Below are 12353 nucleotides of genomic sequence, written 5' to 3'. Positions count from 1 at the left end.
TGATGGAGGCCAACGCTCCAGGGAGAACCTCCAATCCCGGGACGCCTCCAGAGCAGTGAGCAACGACTTGCTCGGGCGGAACAGCAACTTCCTTGTGCAGCACAAGCAGCGCCGCTTTGCTCGGGCTGATGGGACGTGTTGTGGCGGCGATGGAGGCCAGGCCAAAATGATGGACCCCAAAACATAAAGACTCGAACCCCAAAAAGTGTTTGTTAAAAGACAACACTGTTACTTTTATCTTATCTTTGTACTTTGCACACGTTTTGTATTTTGCACACGTTTTATCTTATCTTTGTACTTTGCACGTTTGGTATTTTGCACACGTTTTTATACATTTGTATTTTTTATATATTTAAATAAACTCTTAAAACAGACATTGGTTATTCTGTGTTGTTTATAGTATGAAACTCTTCATGTCCTGCAAACAAATAGCGTAGGCAGTATTACAAGAGAATTGGGGGTTGTAACAAAAAATAGGAATAATATGCCACATTATCTGAAGTTTCCCTGGAATTGCAATTAGCTTATATCAACATGCCAACATTCTCAGTTACAATCTTAAAGCTCAGCATTTAAGGTGTTTTTAATCATTTGATGTTTTTCTATAAATTAATGTGCAATTGAATCACCACCTGTAGTAGCTCGCAAGCTGCTGCTATCCACCTAGCATACTCATCACATTAGAGTAGGTTGTGGCTTAAGATATATGATTCACAGTATGGCAAGGTGCACTGTTTATTAATAAATGTATACTGTATAAGATTATAAGCCCCTGGAGGTGGTAATGGGGAGAATGTTACAGAAGCTGTTGAACATAATAACATGCATCCCTTACAGTCTTGTGTGAGGAGTGTTTTTAGTGGGAGGATACGGCAAGGACAGATTCAAAAACACTTTTTTTTACCTACTGCAATTGCACTTTATAATGACTCCCCTTTAAGTAAGGACAGATGACATTTAAACCGTAGCCAGAGCTGCATATCAATTGTATATTTGCACACTTGACTACTTTATCATAATTTATTTCCTATCATACCATGCACTGGCAGAGCTAGTATTTCTGCATCTACGTTATCTTCCTAAAAGTAACAGCTACTTATGCACAAGGACCATCCATACCACTTTTTTAAAATCTAGGCTGTATTGTGGGATATGCATCTATATGTGTTGTGTGTATATGTATGCTGGCTGCTGGAACACCTACACTTCCCTGCTGGGATGAATAAAGTATATATTATCTTATAAGGATTAAAAGAGAGGATCATCAGTACAGTGATATGTCGGTTCCCTGCCGATGAGGTGAGTCACAGAAAACTGATACAGTAGATTCTACTCCTGTATATCATTTCAATCTTAGTTTATGTGGTTGCCATAGGCACAGCGACTCAACAAAAAGAATCCACAACAAAGTGACTTGTCGAAAGACTTTTATTCAAATTGCACATTTCAGACACCTCAAGTGACAACACTTACTTTTTTTAAAATATTGCACGTTTTGTATTTTTAAAACAGACATTGGCTATCCTTACTTTTCTACAGTATGAACTCTTCATGTCCTGCACACAAATGTTATAGGCAGTACTACAAAAGAGAAATGGGGGATGTTGTAACTAAACAATTAAATCACTCATCCCCTCTGTTAAAGTACGCCATTAATGCAGCTCTAATGTTTGACCCTTCCAGATTGCCATGCTCAGGTAAAGCTTGCCCTTGTGGCTGAATGTTAACAACAGGCCTGTCGGTGACCTCCAATGCAAAATTGTCACCATGTTCCTCACAGATATTGTGAAGAACACAGCAGGTCAGCGCCATCTTCTTGCTGAGCTCCAGCTTGCCGTCATTTCTTTTCAAGAGACATCTCCATCTTCCTTTTAACCTCCCAAAACACATCTCCACAACAGACCGGGCACTGCTTAGTCTGTAGTTGTAGGTGTGCTGTTCTGGGGTCAGTCTTCCCGTGTCTGAAAAGGGCTTCATGAGCCATTCCTGCAGGGGATAAGCTGGGTCACCGATCAGGTAATGTCCTACGTCACAGCCAGAGATGGTCACCTTGTTTTGACCCAGTAACTCCCCGTCACTGAGTACATCCCACAGGTCTGACTGTCTCAGTACTCTGGCGTCGTGAACACTTCCTGGATAGCCAACACAGACATCCCAGAAAAGTCCTTTGCCATCTACAACTGCCTGCAAAACTACAGAATACCATCCTTTCCGGTTGTAGTAGTCAGTTGGGTATTCCTCTGGCGCCAGTATAGGAATGTGGCTTCCATCAATTGCACCAACACACTGTGGTATTCTCCAACGGTTTTGGAAGAAAGTAGCCATCTCCACCAACTTGTCAGCATCGGGGGATCTGATATGAATGGGAAGCAGCACCTTGATGGCCGCGCAGCAGAAGGCCTGAACACATAAGCACACAGTACTGATGCCGACTCCAAACAGATGGCTGATGGTCCTGTACTCACTCCCGGTGGCCAGCTTCCACAGGGCAATGGCGACACGTTTTCGAATCGGGACACACAAACGGAAGTTGGTATCCCTTTTCCCCAACGCAGGCCTTAGACGGTCACAGATGTACTCGAACGACTCCCGGGACACACGGAAATTCTGCACGAATTGTTGCGGGCTGAAATCGGGAACAATTGTCTCCCACCAGTGCTGAGATCGCGGGTGCGCCCAGATAGGATGTGGCCTCCGCCTAGCTTTCCGCAACAACGTTAACTGTAATCAAAGAAGAAAACGAGGTATCATTACTTGATTCACTTTTTAGGTGCCAGCTTAGTCGATGAGGGGTTAGCTATAATGAGCTAGCCGGCTCGTTTACAACAAAGGCTAACAGCGACAATAAAAAAGTGCTTGATAATTACCCTTCTTCTTGAACGTAGTCGCCGGTCATCGTCATCGTCATCGTCATCGCTCTCGCACTCACGATTAGTATCACAGATCTGCAGGATCTGTTGTGTTTGGTTGCCTAAGTAGGCACCAATAGCAAGGAGCAAAACTTGAACAGCTGCGGCGTATTCCACCATCGTTGTTGTTGTGTTTGAAACTGGCGCGAGGGTTTGTACAGTTCCGGCAAGGCGCGAGGGTTGCTGGGAAAGCGGAGACGTATGCAGACGTTTACAGTGACGTCATGACGTTGCTCTTGCAGGCTCCATGGCTGGTGTGAAACCAACCGGTTCATAACTGGGATAAGGCTGTAACCCGTTTTGAACTGGCCCCAGCACCAACCTGGAACTGACTCTTGGTTCGTTTTGGTGTGAAAGGCCTATAAGAGGAAACAGAAGAGAGGCAAAAGCGGAGGCATTAGAGCAAGGCTGGCTAAGATGCAAAACAGGCACGCTCTTCCAACTCTCCTCTTGGCAAACGTAAGGTTTCTGGACAATAAAATGGATCATATACAGCTGGTGAGGTCTGCGCAGCACGAAGTGATGGAGGACACTGACAGCATCCCGGACTCAGCCGTTCAGCTTGAGCGGTTCACATGCCACCATTCGGAAAGAATCCTTGTGAAAGAAGGGAAGAAGAAAGGTGGTGGAGTCTGTGTGCATATCAGTGATGCTTGGTGTCGGGACGACATTGTGGTATGTAAACACTGTTCACCGCTGGCAGAGATTATGATCGTAAAGTGCCGTTCGTTCTATCAACCAAGAGAGATAACAGCAACTCTGCTTGACGCTGTCTATATCCCCCCCCCCTCCCCCCTCCACGCTGATAGAATCGAGGCACTTTATGTGAAAGTCACCAAACCAGTTCTGAAGCAGGTACGTGTGTGGCCAGAGGGGGCCTCTGCTGCACTTCAGGACTGTTTTGACACCACTGACTGGGAGATGTTTAAGCAGGCAGCCACCTACCACAACCACACAGACATTGAGGAGTACTCTGACATTGTCACCTCCTACATTATCAAAATGAGCCTATAGCCTGGTATCCAGACCATCACAGACTGCAAACCCTCGCCACAGACATATGACAGCACCCCTTCACTGCTGAATTACCTCAACAGCTTCTTTGCGAGGTTTGAAGCACAAAACAGCACACCCCCACAGAAGACTACCCCCCCTCAAAAAAAGCCCTCACCATCCATTTTCAATGACTATCATCCCGTTGCACTGACCCCCATCATCATGAAGTGCTTTGAAAGGCTAGTCATGGCTAGCGTCAAATCCACCCTCCCTGCCACTCTGGACCCCCACCAATTTGCATACAGAGGTAACAGATCCACCGAGGATGCAATCTCTTCTGCTCGTCACCCAGCCCTCACCCACCTGGACACCAAGAACTCATACGTCAGAATGCTGTTCATCGACTTTAGTTCAGCATTCAACACTAATCCCTCAGCAGCTGATCGTCAAACTGGACCAGCTCGGGCTCAGCATTTCCCTGTGCAACTGGCTGCTGGACTTCCTCAGTGAGAGGCCTCAGGCAGTACATCTCCAGAACCACCGTTCTGAGCAAGGTGCTCCCCCCCCCGCCTCCCCCCCCCCAAGGTTGTGTGCTTCACACTGCTGACCCACGACTGCGCTCCATTCAACCACATTGTGAAGTTCACGGACGACACAACCGTGGTGGGTCTCATCTCCAACAGCGATGAGAGCCACTACAGGAAGGAGGTCAGCCAACTGGCCATGTGGTGCAGAGATAACAACCTCTTCCTGAACGTCGACAAGACCATCGACAGTGCTGCTATGGAGAGAGTGAGCAGCACAAAGTTCCTTGGGGTTCACATCAGTGTTGACAACCAACACCACCTCACTGGCCAAGCATTCTCAGCCGCGACTCTACTTCCTCCGCAAGCTGAAGAGAGCTCGCAGAGGAAGGAAATTCTCTTTTATGCAATGATTAAAGCGGCAACGAGTAACTTTTAAATATCTTTTAAACAGCCTCATGTTTCCTCTCATAATCATAAATTACCTTTGACAGCAAACGAGACCATCAGTGCAAAGAAAGACGTTTTTATATAGTTTTTATTACTGCATTTGATCTGGTCGTACACCCAGTCCGATTTTCGGTTCACGCGTGCATGCTCTATGGTCACATATCCGTATTGGTCACAGATTTCAGTGTGGCGCAGGAACGCGATTTGAGAAGCCTATCCCTCCAGGTGAGGGAAGGGGAGCGGGAGCCTTGTTTGAGACAGTTGTTTGTCGTCATAATGACTGATAACGGGGCTGAACCATAAAAGAAAAAAAAGAAAATGCAATGAAGAAAAGCTAAAAGGGAGAGTGATAGTCGGGCGGGAGGGCGTTGCCAAACAACAAATACACAATTTCACGCAGCGAAACTAGACTGCAGTGTTTACTCCTAAATGAATGAGCGGTAGCCTACACAAAGTTTACTTTGCCTCACCAGCATCATCAGATGACCATTATTCATCGGAAATAGTCATTATTTACAACATAAACACATTACCTCATCGTGATCCATACTAACTAACTGCCATCTCTCGTTCATTCGCTTTATGTGAGGACACGGGTACTCGTTCAGCTCCGTGAGAGGTGACAATGCATCAACTCATTGCAATCAGGTGTGTTTAGCACTGACTGGCATTAGTTGATGCTGTGTCACCCATAGACTCACGGAGCCGAAAAGAGTCCGGTGCCCTCACACTTTCAACACACGGACACGCACCATATTGCTTCCTGATTATTTGAATCTTGCACTCCCTGCACGAGCTACAAAACAGCTTCACGACAGCTGGCGTCGTAATAATACTACCGCTTTTGTTCAAAGGTGTCGCCAACGTGCCGACTTACTCGTAGTAGCTTTAAAGTCTTGATCAAAGGATTTGCCAAGTTTTGAGTTCATCTAGCCTTTTATATTTTGAACCAGTCCATTGTTTTACGATTTCTCATTGAAAAAATATATTTTTCTTAGTAGAGACATGTCATTTATGTACAAAATGGTGGTGCACTTGATCATCTGTAGTCCTATAAATAATATCAATATACAGTAATTAGTGTAAAAAATCCCCATATGAAAATAATCTTAACCTTCCTCTCGTGTTAGGGTCGCCAGCGACCCGTTTTGGATTTCAAATGCATAAAAGAACCACTTACATTTTGTTTATTGCATCAAGATTTCTTGACTTTGTCAGGAACCTCTATTTCAACAAAATAAAAAAAATAAAAAATGTTTCACTTAATTATAAAATGCTCTGGTGGAAATTATAACACTGGTGGTGTTAGGGTCGTTTTCGACCCGGTTATAAAATAAGATGTAAAAAACAATAACTAGAGCCAAAACTGAAATCATAAGTGCACTGTCAGCCAACACAATGACAGTCAGCTCCTCTCCCAATCATGTGAGCTCTGGGGAGGTTCTCATTTTGACTTTTTTTGCCCTTATACCTGCATAAAAGCTAAACAAACAGACGGGCATATCCAGGCATGTGAGGTCAATTCAGTATAGAGTTAGGGACTTGCAGAGTGCACATCTCCTATTTGCAGTATTCAAAAATGAGGAGATATACAGTGAGCCAAGTTCTGGATCATGATTTTGGTGAAAATGGCCACCTGATTCTAAAAATAAGAGGTGTCAGGTCTGCCGAAGCACCAAGGACAGAAAGATAAAAGTATTGTGCTTTACCTGCAAGAAATATTTCTGAAAAGAACACTGAAAGTGTTGCTCTTTGCCACACATCTGTTCACACAACCAAACATATGCACACAGAGACTTTTACTCAGTTTTTTTTTACTAGTTTTGGAACTAGTAATTGATTTCAATTTGTTTGATTTGTTGATTGGTTGTGGTTTATTTGACCTTACAAATCTATATTTTGTGTTGTGACTTGTTGTTTTGGTTTTCATTGTGTGATTGTATAATGCTGAAATAAAAGTTTTTTTGCTGTTTTCTGAAATAAATATTTATGGGTCATAATTGACCAGTAACACCATAGATGTTAAAAAGGTCAATAATATTTGTCAGACCCAAACAAGGCGAGGACCACAATAGCGTCACGTTCAACAGTTTATTAAAGGATTGGGGGAAAGGGAGTGTATGAGCATGTTCAGAGAACGAGAAGAGCAGGTCCGGTATTGCAGATAGGAGTCAGAAGCGTAAGGAAACAGGCAGAGTAATTGGTGCTGGTTAGCAGACGATCCGACAAGGAGTGACTGAAAGCCAGGGTTTATATACAGAGGGTAATGAGCAGGGAATGCAGTGCAGCTGGCAGGTTAATTAGGGCAGGAGTGGATACAGGTGTGGCTGAGCAGAGTGGAGCGGCAGTAATTAGTGCTGTTAACAGGGCAGAGGGAGAAGCTCCTGACAATATTATTATGAAAAAATAAATAAAACAAATTTAGTTAAGAATTGTGTTCTCATACCCCTCAGTAATAATCAGGTAACACAACAACCAAATATTTATTTATATGATTCTCTTGAGGTTCATTTTACAATTTTTTTTTTAAATTGAGGCGCATACTGACAAAAAAAAGGCCCAGTCTCCTACACCAAAAATATTAAAAACAATATTTTCATGGATAAGGAAGCCTAACAAGGTAACCAAGAGATGAGAAACAAACTGGATAATAAATAATTGTTTTTAGTGTTTTTTACAGCTGATTTCAGACACGGGTCGAAACCGACCCGCTAACACCATGGATGGTAACAGAAAGTTAACACAGGAGGAAGGTTTTAAAGGACCTTCACCGGTTGGAATATGAAGGTGTATTGAACTCGGAGATCCTATGAAGTATAAATGTGCAAAAAAAATTGAAATCGGATCATCCTAGCCTGAGAAAAGGCAGAAAGAGTGTTTTATGGTCTCACTGTCTAACCCTACATTTCTCTTTCTGTGATGTCCAACCGGTGAAGTAGGCCTTTAATGAAAAAAAGTGACTTAAGTACTGCTCATATACTGTATACTGTATATAGTACACATACTATACCATATATAGAAGCAGTAGTATATAGGCCTACTATAGCCAAGTTAGGTATTTAATGCTAGAGCTTTACACTTCATGGAGTATTTTCAAGCAGTGGTCTTTACCAAAGTAAAAGATTGGAGTACCTCCACCACCCCTGCCTTTTATTGCTATTAAAGAAATTTTTGAAAGTATTTGTAGTGTATTATGCTACTAAACATTTTATATTAACGTACACTGCTTCAGGAGGACACGACACAGAGTTGCTCTCATCCTGTAGGGCCCAGGAGGGGAATGTGTATTGCTTAGTGGGGGAAGCCATAGGTGAGATTTCTGTAGGTTACTCAGCATGCACACAAAGGGAGGCTCCGGGGTGACTGTCTTGTATGGGCAATTTAGGACAGTTTGGTGAAGATATAACAGCTAGTTTATTGGCCCCTGGCTAAAAGGATTGTCCTAAAGTTACTGAATCAGACTTCCTGGCCCCAAATGGCATAGTACCTTCAGGGGATGATTACTCCAGATGTCCTCTGTCCAGTGTAGGTCAGAGCTAGTTAGGGTCCACCAATCAGGAGTTAGGCGAGGTGGAGCTTACTGACCTATGGACCAATCAACTCACTTAGATTTGCAGATTAAAAGCCACCACAATACAGGAAGAGACAGGTCTTTTAGCTTACAGGAATTCTTCATAGCTTTTTGTGTTGTGCATGTACCTCTATTAGTTTTTTGGCTAAAAACACTTTTTATTGGCTTTGTTTTGACTGCAGGATGAGTTTTGTTGCTTAAATAAAAGAATTGTTCCTGAGACCTCCTCATCTGCCTCAAACTGGGTCTTCTTTCATCAACCTGCTACCAACGCCGTTTTTCTGAGTAAAGGCCGAAAATATACTGCATATTATTTAATGCAAAAATTGGTTATAAAGGATTTACAGCAACCTGTGAACAAACGGCCTGTTGGTGAACACCTATTCCTATAGTAGCATAATGTAGAACAGCTCAAGTGTGCAGGATAGTATGTACAGTAGAAGATGATGATAGTGTGGGAGAAGGAGTGAGGGGAGGGATAGATAGTAGGTGTGTCACGGCCAAAGCACAAGTGTGTGACTGCAGCAGAGGGATACACCAGAACAGAAGCTCCTCTCAATCAGTGAGTATACTATTTTACCTTCAATTAAAGTTCTCATGTTTTTGTTTATGTGAGTTTCTTTTAGATGTAAACATTGATGTACAGTTGTAGGTACAGATTACTCTTTGGATGGATGCAAAAATGGAAAGTCGACTATTTAATTAGTCAATTTAAATTGCTATTAATGGTGTAATTGATAAAAAAAAACCTGTGTTGATATTGAAGATATGGGTTCCCATGTGTGTACAGCTTTGTTAATAATCGTTGTTTTTCTAAAATAAATAATGCAGGGTGGAAAGACATTAGCCATGGCATGTAGAGTTTATTCAAAGAGTTTTTCTCTTAAGTACATATCTTATATGCCCGGGTAACTGCTTGTGCATTTTACAGAAAGATCCTTCATACATTTGATTTATTCTAAATTCATATGTAGCCTACTTGTTTCCCCTTTTGTTCTGATAGGCAGCACTTTTCCACCATGACCATCTCCTTCAGTGTTAGCTGTGATCAAGCTTCATAGGAAATCCATTGGCGTGCGTCACATTTGCGCCCTGTAACCTGGGGAACAAGCACACCTCCCTCTCCGCTTTCTCTGCTGTCACTTTTTTCGGTCCAAACCCAACCTGCACTGTCATGGAGCTCATGGGGATGGGAGACATGGACAGTGGCTGTGAAGAGGAAAACTGTGGCCTCGCATCGGGATTCCCGGAGGACTGCTCGGACCAAGCGTGCCTGTGGGAGGAACCTATGTTTGGCTTGATTGAGTTAGGTGGGTGAATAGAAATATTAAAAAAATATATATATTATGTTTGTTTTTTTTACTTCTTGATGGAGCCTGGATAAGCTGTTTCCACATAAAACAATTAAGTTTATTTCACAAAATGTCAAATATTTACCTTAAATGTTCACAGGCTAGCAGTGTATGGTGCAGAACTGCAAAAATTCAAAAACTGTTCTTTAAATTTTTCTAACAATATTGACTGTTCTGCAATACACACACAGTGGTTTTGATGAAACGTAACAATATTTCATATTCTAGTGTGTGTGACGGTCCTTTACATTCCGCTGATGCTCTTCGGGCTTCTGGGAAATATTCTGACGATTCTGGTGGTGTGTCTACGACCTCACATGAGAAGCTCTACCTACCTCTACCTGAGCAGCATGGCTGTTAGTGATCTGTTGATACTCTTACTGCTGCCTCTGGATCTATATAAGGTACCCATACACCCTTTTTCATGTTATGACAATATACAGTGTGGTCTGACCAGATACAGATGTTTTGGCTCAAGGTACAGTCAGAAATTGTAGACTACTGAATCAGTATGAATAAAGAAGGGAGGCATGACGCATTGGCTTCCGTCTAACAATTGTGCGCCAACACAAGCCCTCGCTTCCTTCCCCTCAGGGAGAATCCCTGCTGCCAAATTCAGTTTATTTTATTACACTCAATGGTCATTTCATACCCAGAGTGCTCTGATATCAATCTTCAATCATTTCCTCAGCACAATCACAATGGGAGATCAAATTATATGTGTGAGTAAATATATAATATGTTATGGTGTAAGCGTCATTGATAAAATTGGAAATTCTTCTAACACAAACTTTTATTTTGAACAAATCATTCCACGGTGGATGATGTCCTGTCAACATTATTTTCTGTTGACAGTTGCTAAAGGAGGTTAACCTTGGGGTGGCTTCTCCCCTATGATGTCAAACGGGGAGAGAAATCTGACTGGGGGTTTAGAACACAAGTTTTTAAAAGGGTGTAGTTGGATAAGATGAGAGAGGGTTTTTTTCACCATACATTGCGAGTCTCTAGACACACTGGACCGGGGACATATTTTAATGTTTAAAAAACAATGGAAATATTGCAGTAATATGTGACCAAGGTTTAAGGTTGGTTTGTCATTAAGTATATCAATGTAGATCTGAGTGTGACAGCGGGTAGTGAGATAACGTGGGATAACATTGAAAGTGAAGATGTTTTCATCCCCCCCACCAGCTCTGGAGGCCCAGACCCTGGCCCTTGGGAGACCTTGCCTGTAAGCTGACTATGTTCCTCTCAGAGTGCTGCACCTTCTGTACCATCCTCCACATCACCTTCCTCTCTGTGGAGAGGTACCTGGCGGTCTGTTGGCCCATCACCTCCAAGACCCTGGTGACGCGGCGCAGAACAAGGGCTCTCATTGGCTGCCTCTGGCTGGGTGCGGCCGTCAGCGCGGCACCTGTGTTGGTCATGGTTGGGGTGGAGGAAGTTGGGGCGGAAGAGCCAGGGCTTGTTAGTGGATGGAGTGAAGACGGAGGGTGGACAGGCATGGAAGGAGAACAGGGAGGCTTTATGATAGGTGGAAGGGAAATAGGAAGTGGGCACGTGACCTCGATGGATGTAGGATTGGAGAGAATAAAGTGGGGACAAGATGAGAAGAAAAGATGGGGTGAAGGAGTTGTGGAGGAAGTAGAGAGAAAACTAAGAACAGGTGAACCGGACGAGAGCAAACAAGGAGTAGCAGGAGGAACTAAAGACGATGCAGGAGAAGGTGCAGGAGAAGGAATGATGGAGGCCGAGGGAAAGCAGCAAAATAAAATGAAAGAAGACGAGGGAGGGGGAAGGGAAAAAGGTGTGGATGCAGGCAGTAGGGGAGAGGTGGACAACAGAGAGTGCCGCTGCACCCACTATGCCGTCTCCTCCGGCCTGCTGTCGGCCATGATGATTCTTTCCAACTTGTACTTCCTGGTTCCCCTCTGTATCCTGGGCCTGGTCTACAGCCTGATTGGACGGACACTGTGGCTCCGCCCACAGAGCAGCCGTAGAGACCAGAGCCACCGGCACACTGTCAAAATGCTTGGTGAGAAAACCACACACTCGCCACCACATGTACACTACCATTTAAATAATCAAAATCACCTATTATATCGATGATTTTCTTTTCGTCAATAATGGCTTCTTTTTATATAAAACATGGATAAGAACAGTTTAATTCAGACTCATATTGTATTATAAACATTTGAAATAGTTCTGCTTATTAAGAAGAATTTAATAATTAAAACGTCCTTTCAGTCGATGTCCCCATGGTGTTGAATAGTGATAATGCTGTTGTAAACAAATCATTTTTAAAAAAAAGTGACTCTCGATCATTATTGAACCACAGCGGTGCTTGTAATTGGGTTTTAAATAATATGGGAACCTGTTTTTCTTTGGGACCTGTGCCATCAATACAGTGGTTTTAACTATGATTTAGTCCATAGTAAGTTCAGCTGATATTCCCTGATCCCACTCTAAAATGGCTAAACATACACCAACCTTCTGTTCCTATTCTGAAGTTATGAATCGCTGTGCTTAAGCAACAGCCTGTAAATTCCAG

The 12353-nt window shown here is 43.1% G+C and overlaps 1 protein-coding gene across 1 annotated transcript; it reads right to left on the bottom strand.

The window, feature by feature from the left end:
- Positions 1-1623: 1623 nt before the first annotated feature.
- On the bottom strand, positions 1624-3029 carry LOC307263450 (uncharacterized protein; the record flags this gene model as incomplete). Its single annotated transcript, XM_080044599.1, has 2 exons — positions 1624-2721; positions 2868-3029. The coding sequence occupies 2 exons, from the start codon at positions 3027-3029 to the stop codon at positions 1624-1626; spliced, it is 1260 nt and encodes a 419-aa protein (XP_079900725.1).
- Positions 3030-12353: the final 9324 nt, after the last annotated feature.

The sequence above is a fragment of the Ammodytes marinus genome, assembly GCF_949987685.1.
Source record: "Ammodytes marinus genome assembly, chromosome: 16".
In the NCBI taxonomy this organism is placed as follows: domain Eukaryota; kingdom Metazoa; phylum Chordata; class Actinopteri; order Uranoscopiformes; family Ammodytidae; genus Ammodytes; species Ammodytes marinus.
Note: the sequence above shows the minus strand (reverse complement) of the source record. Positions and strands in the feature narration are given on the sequence as shown.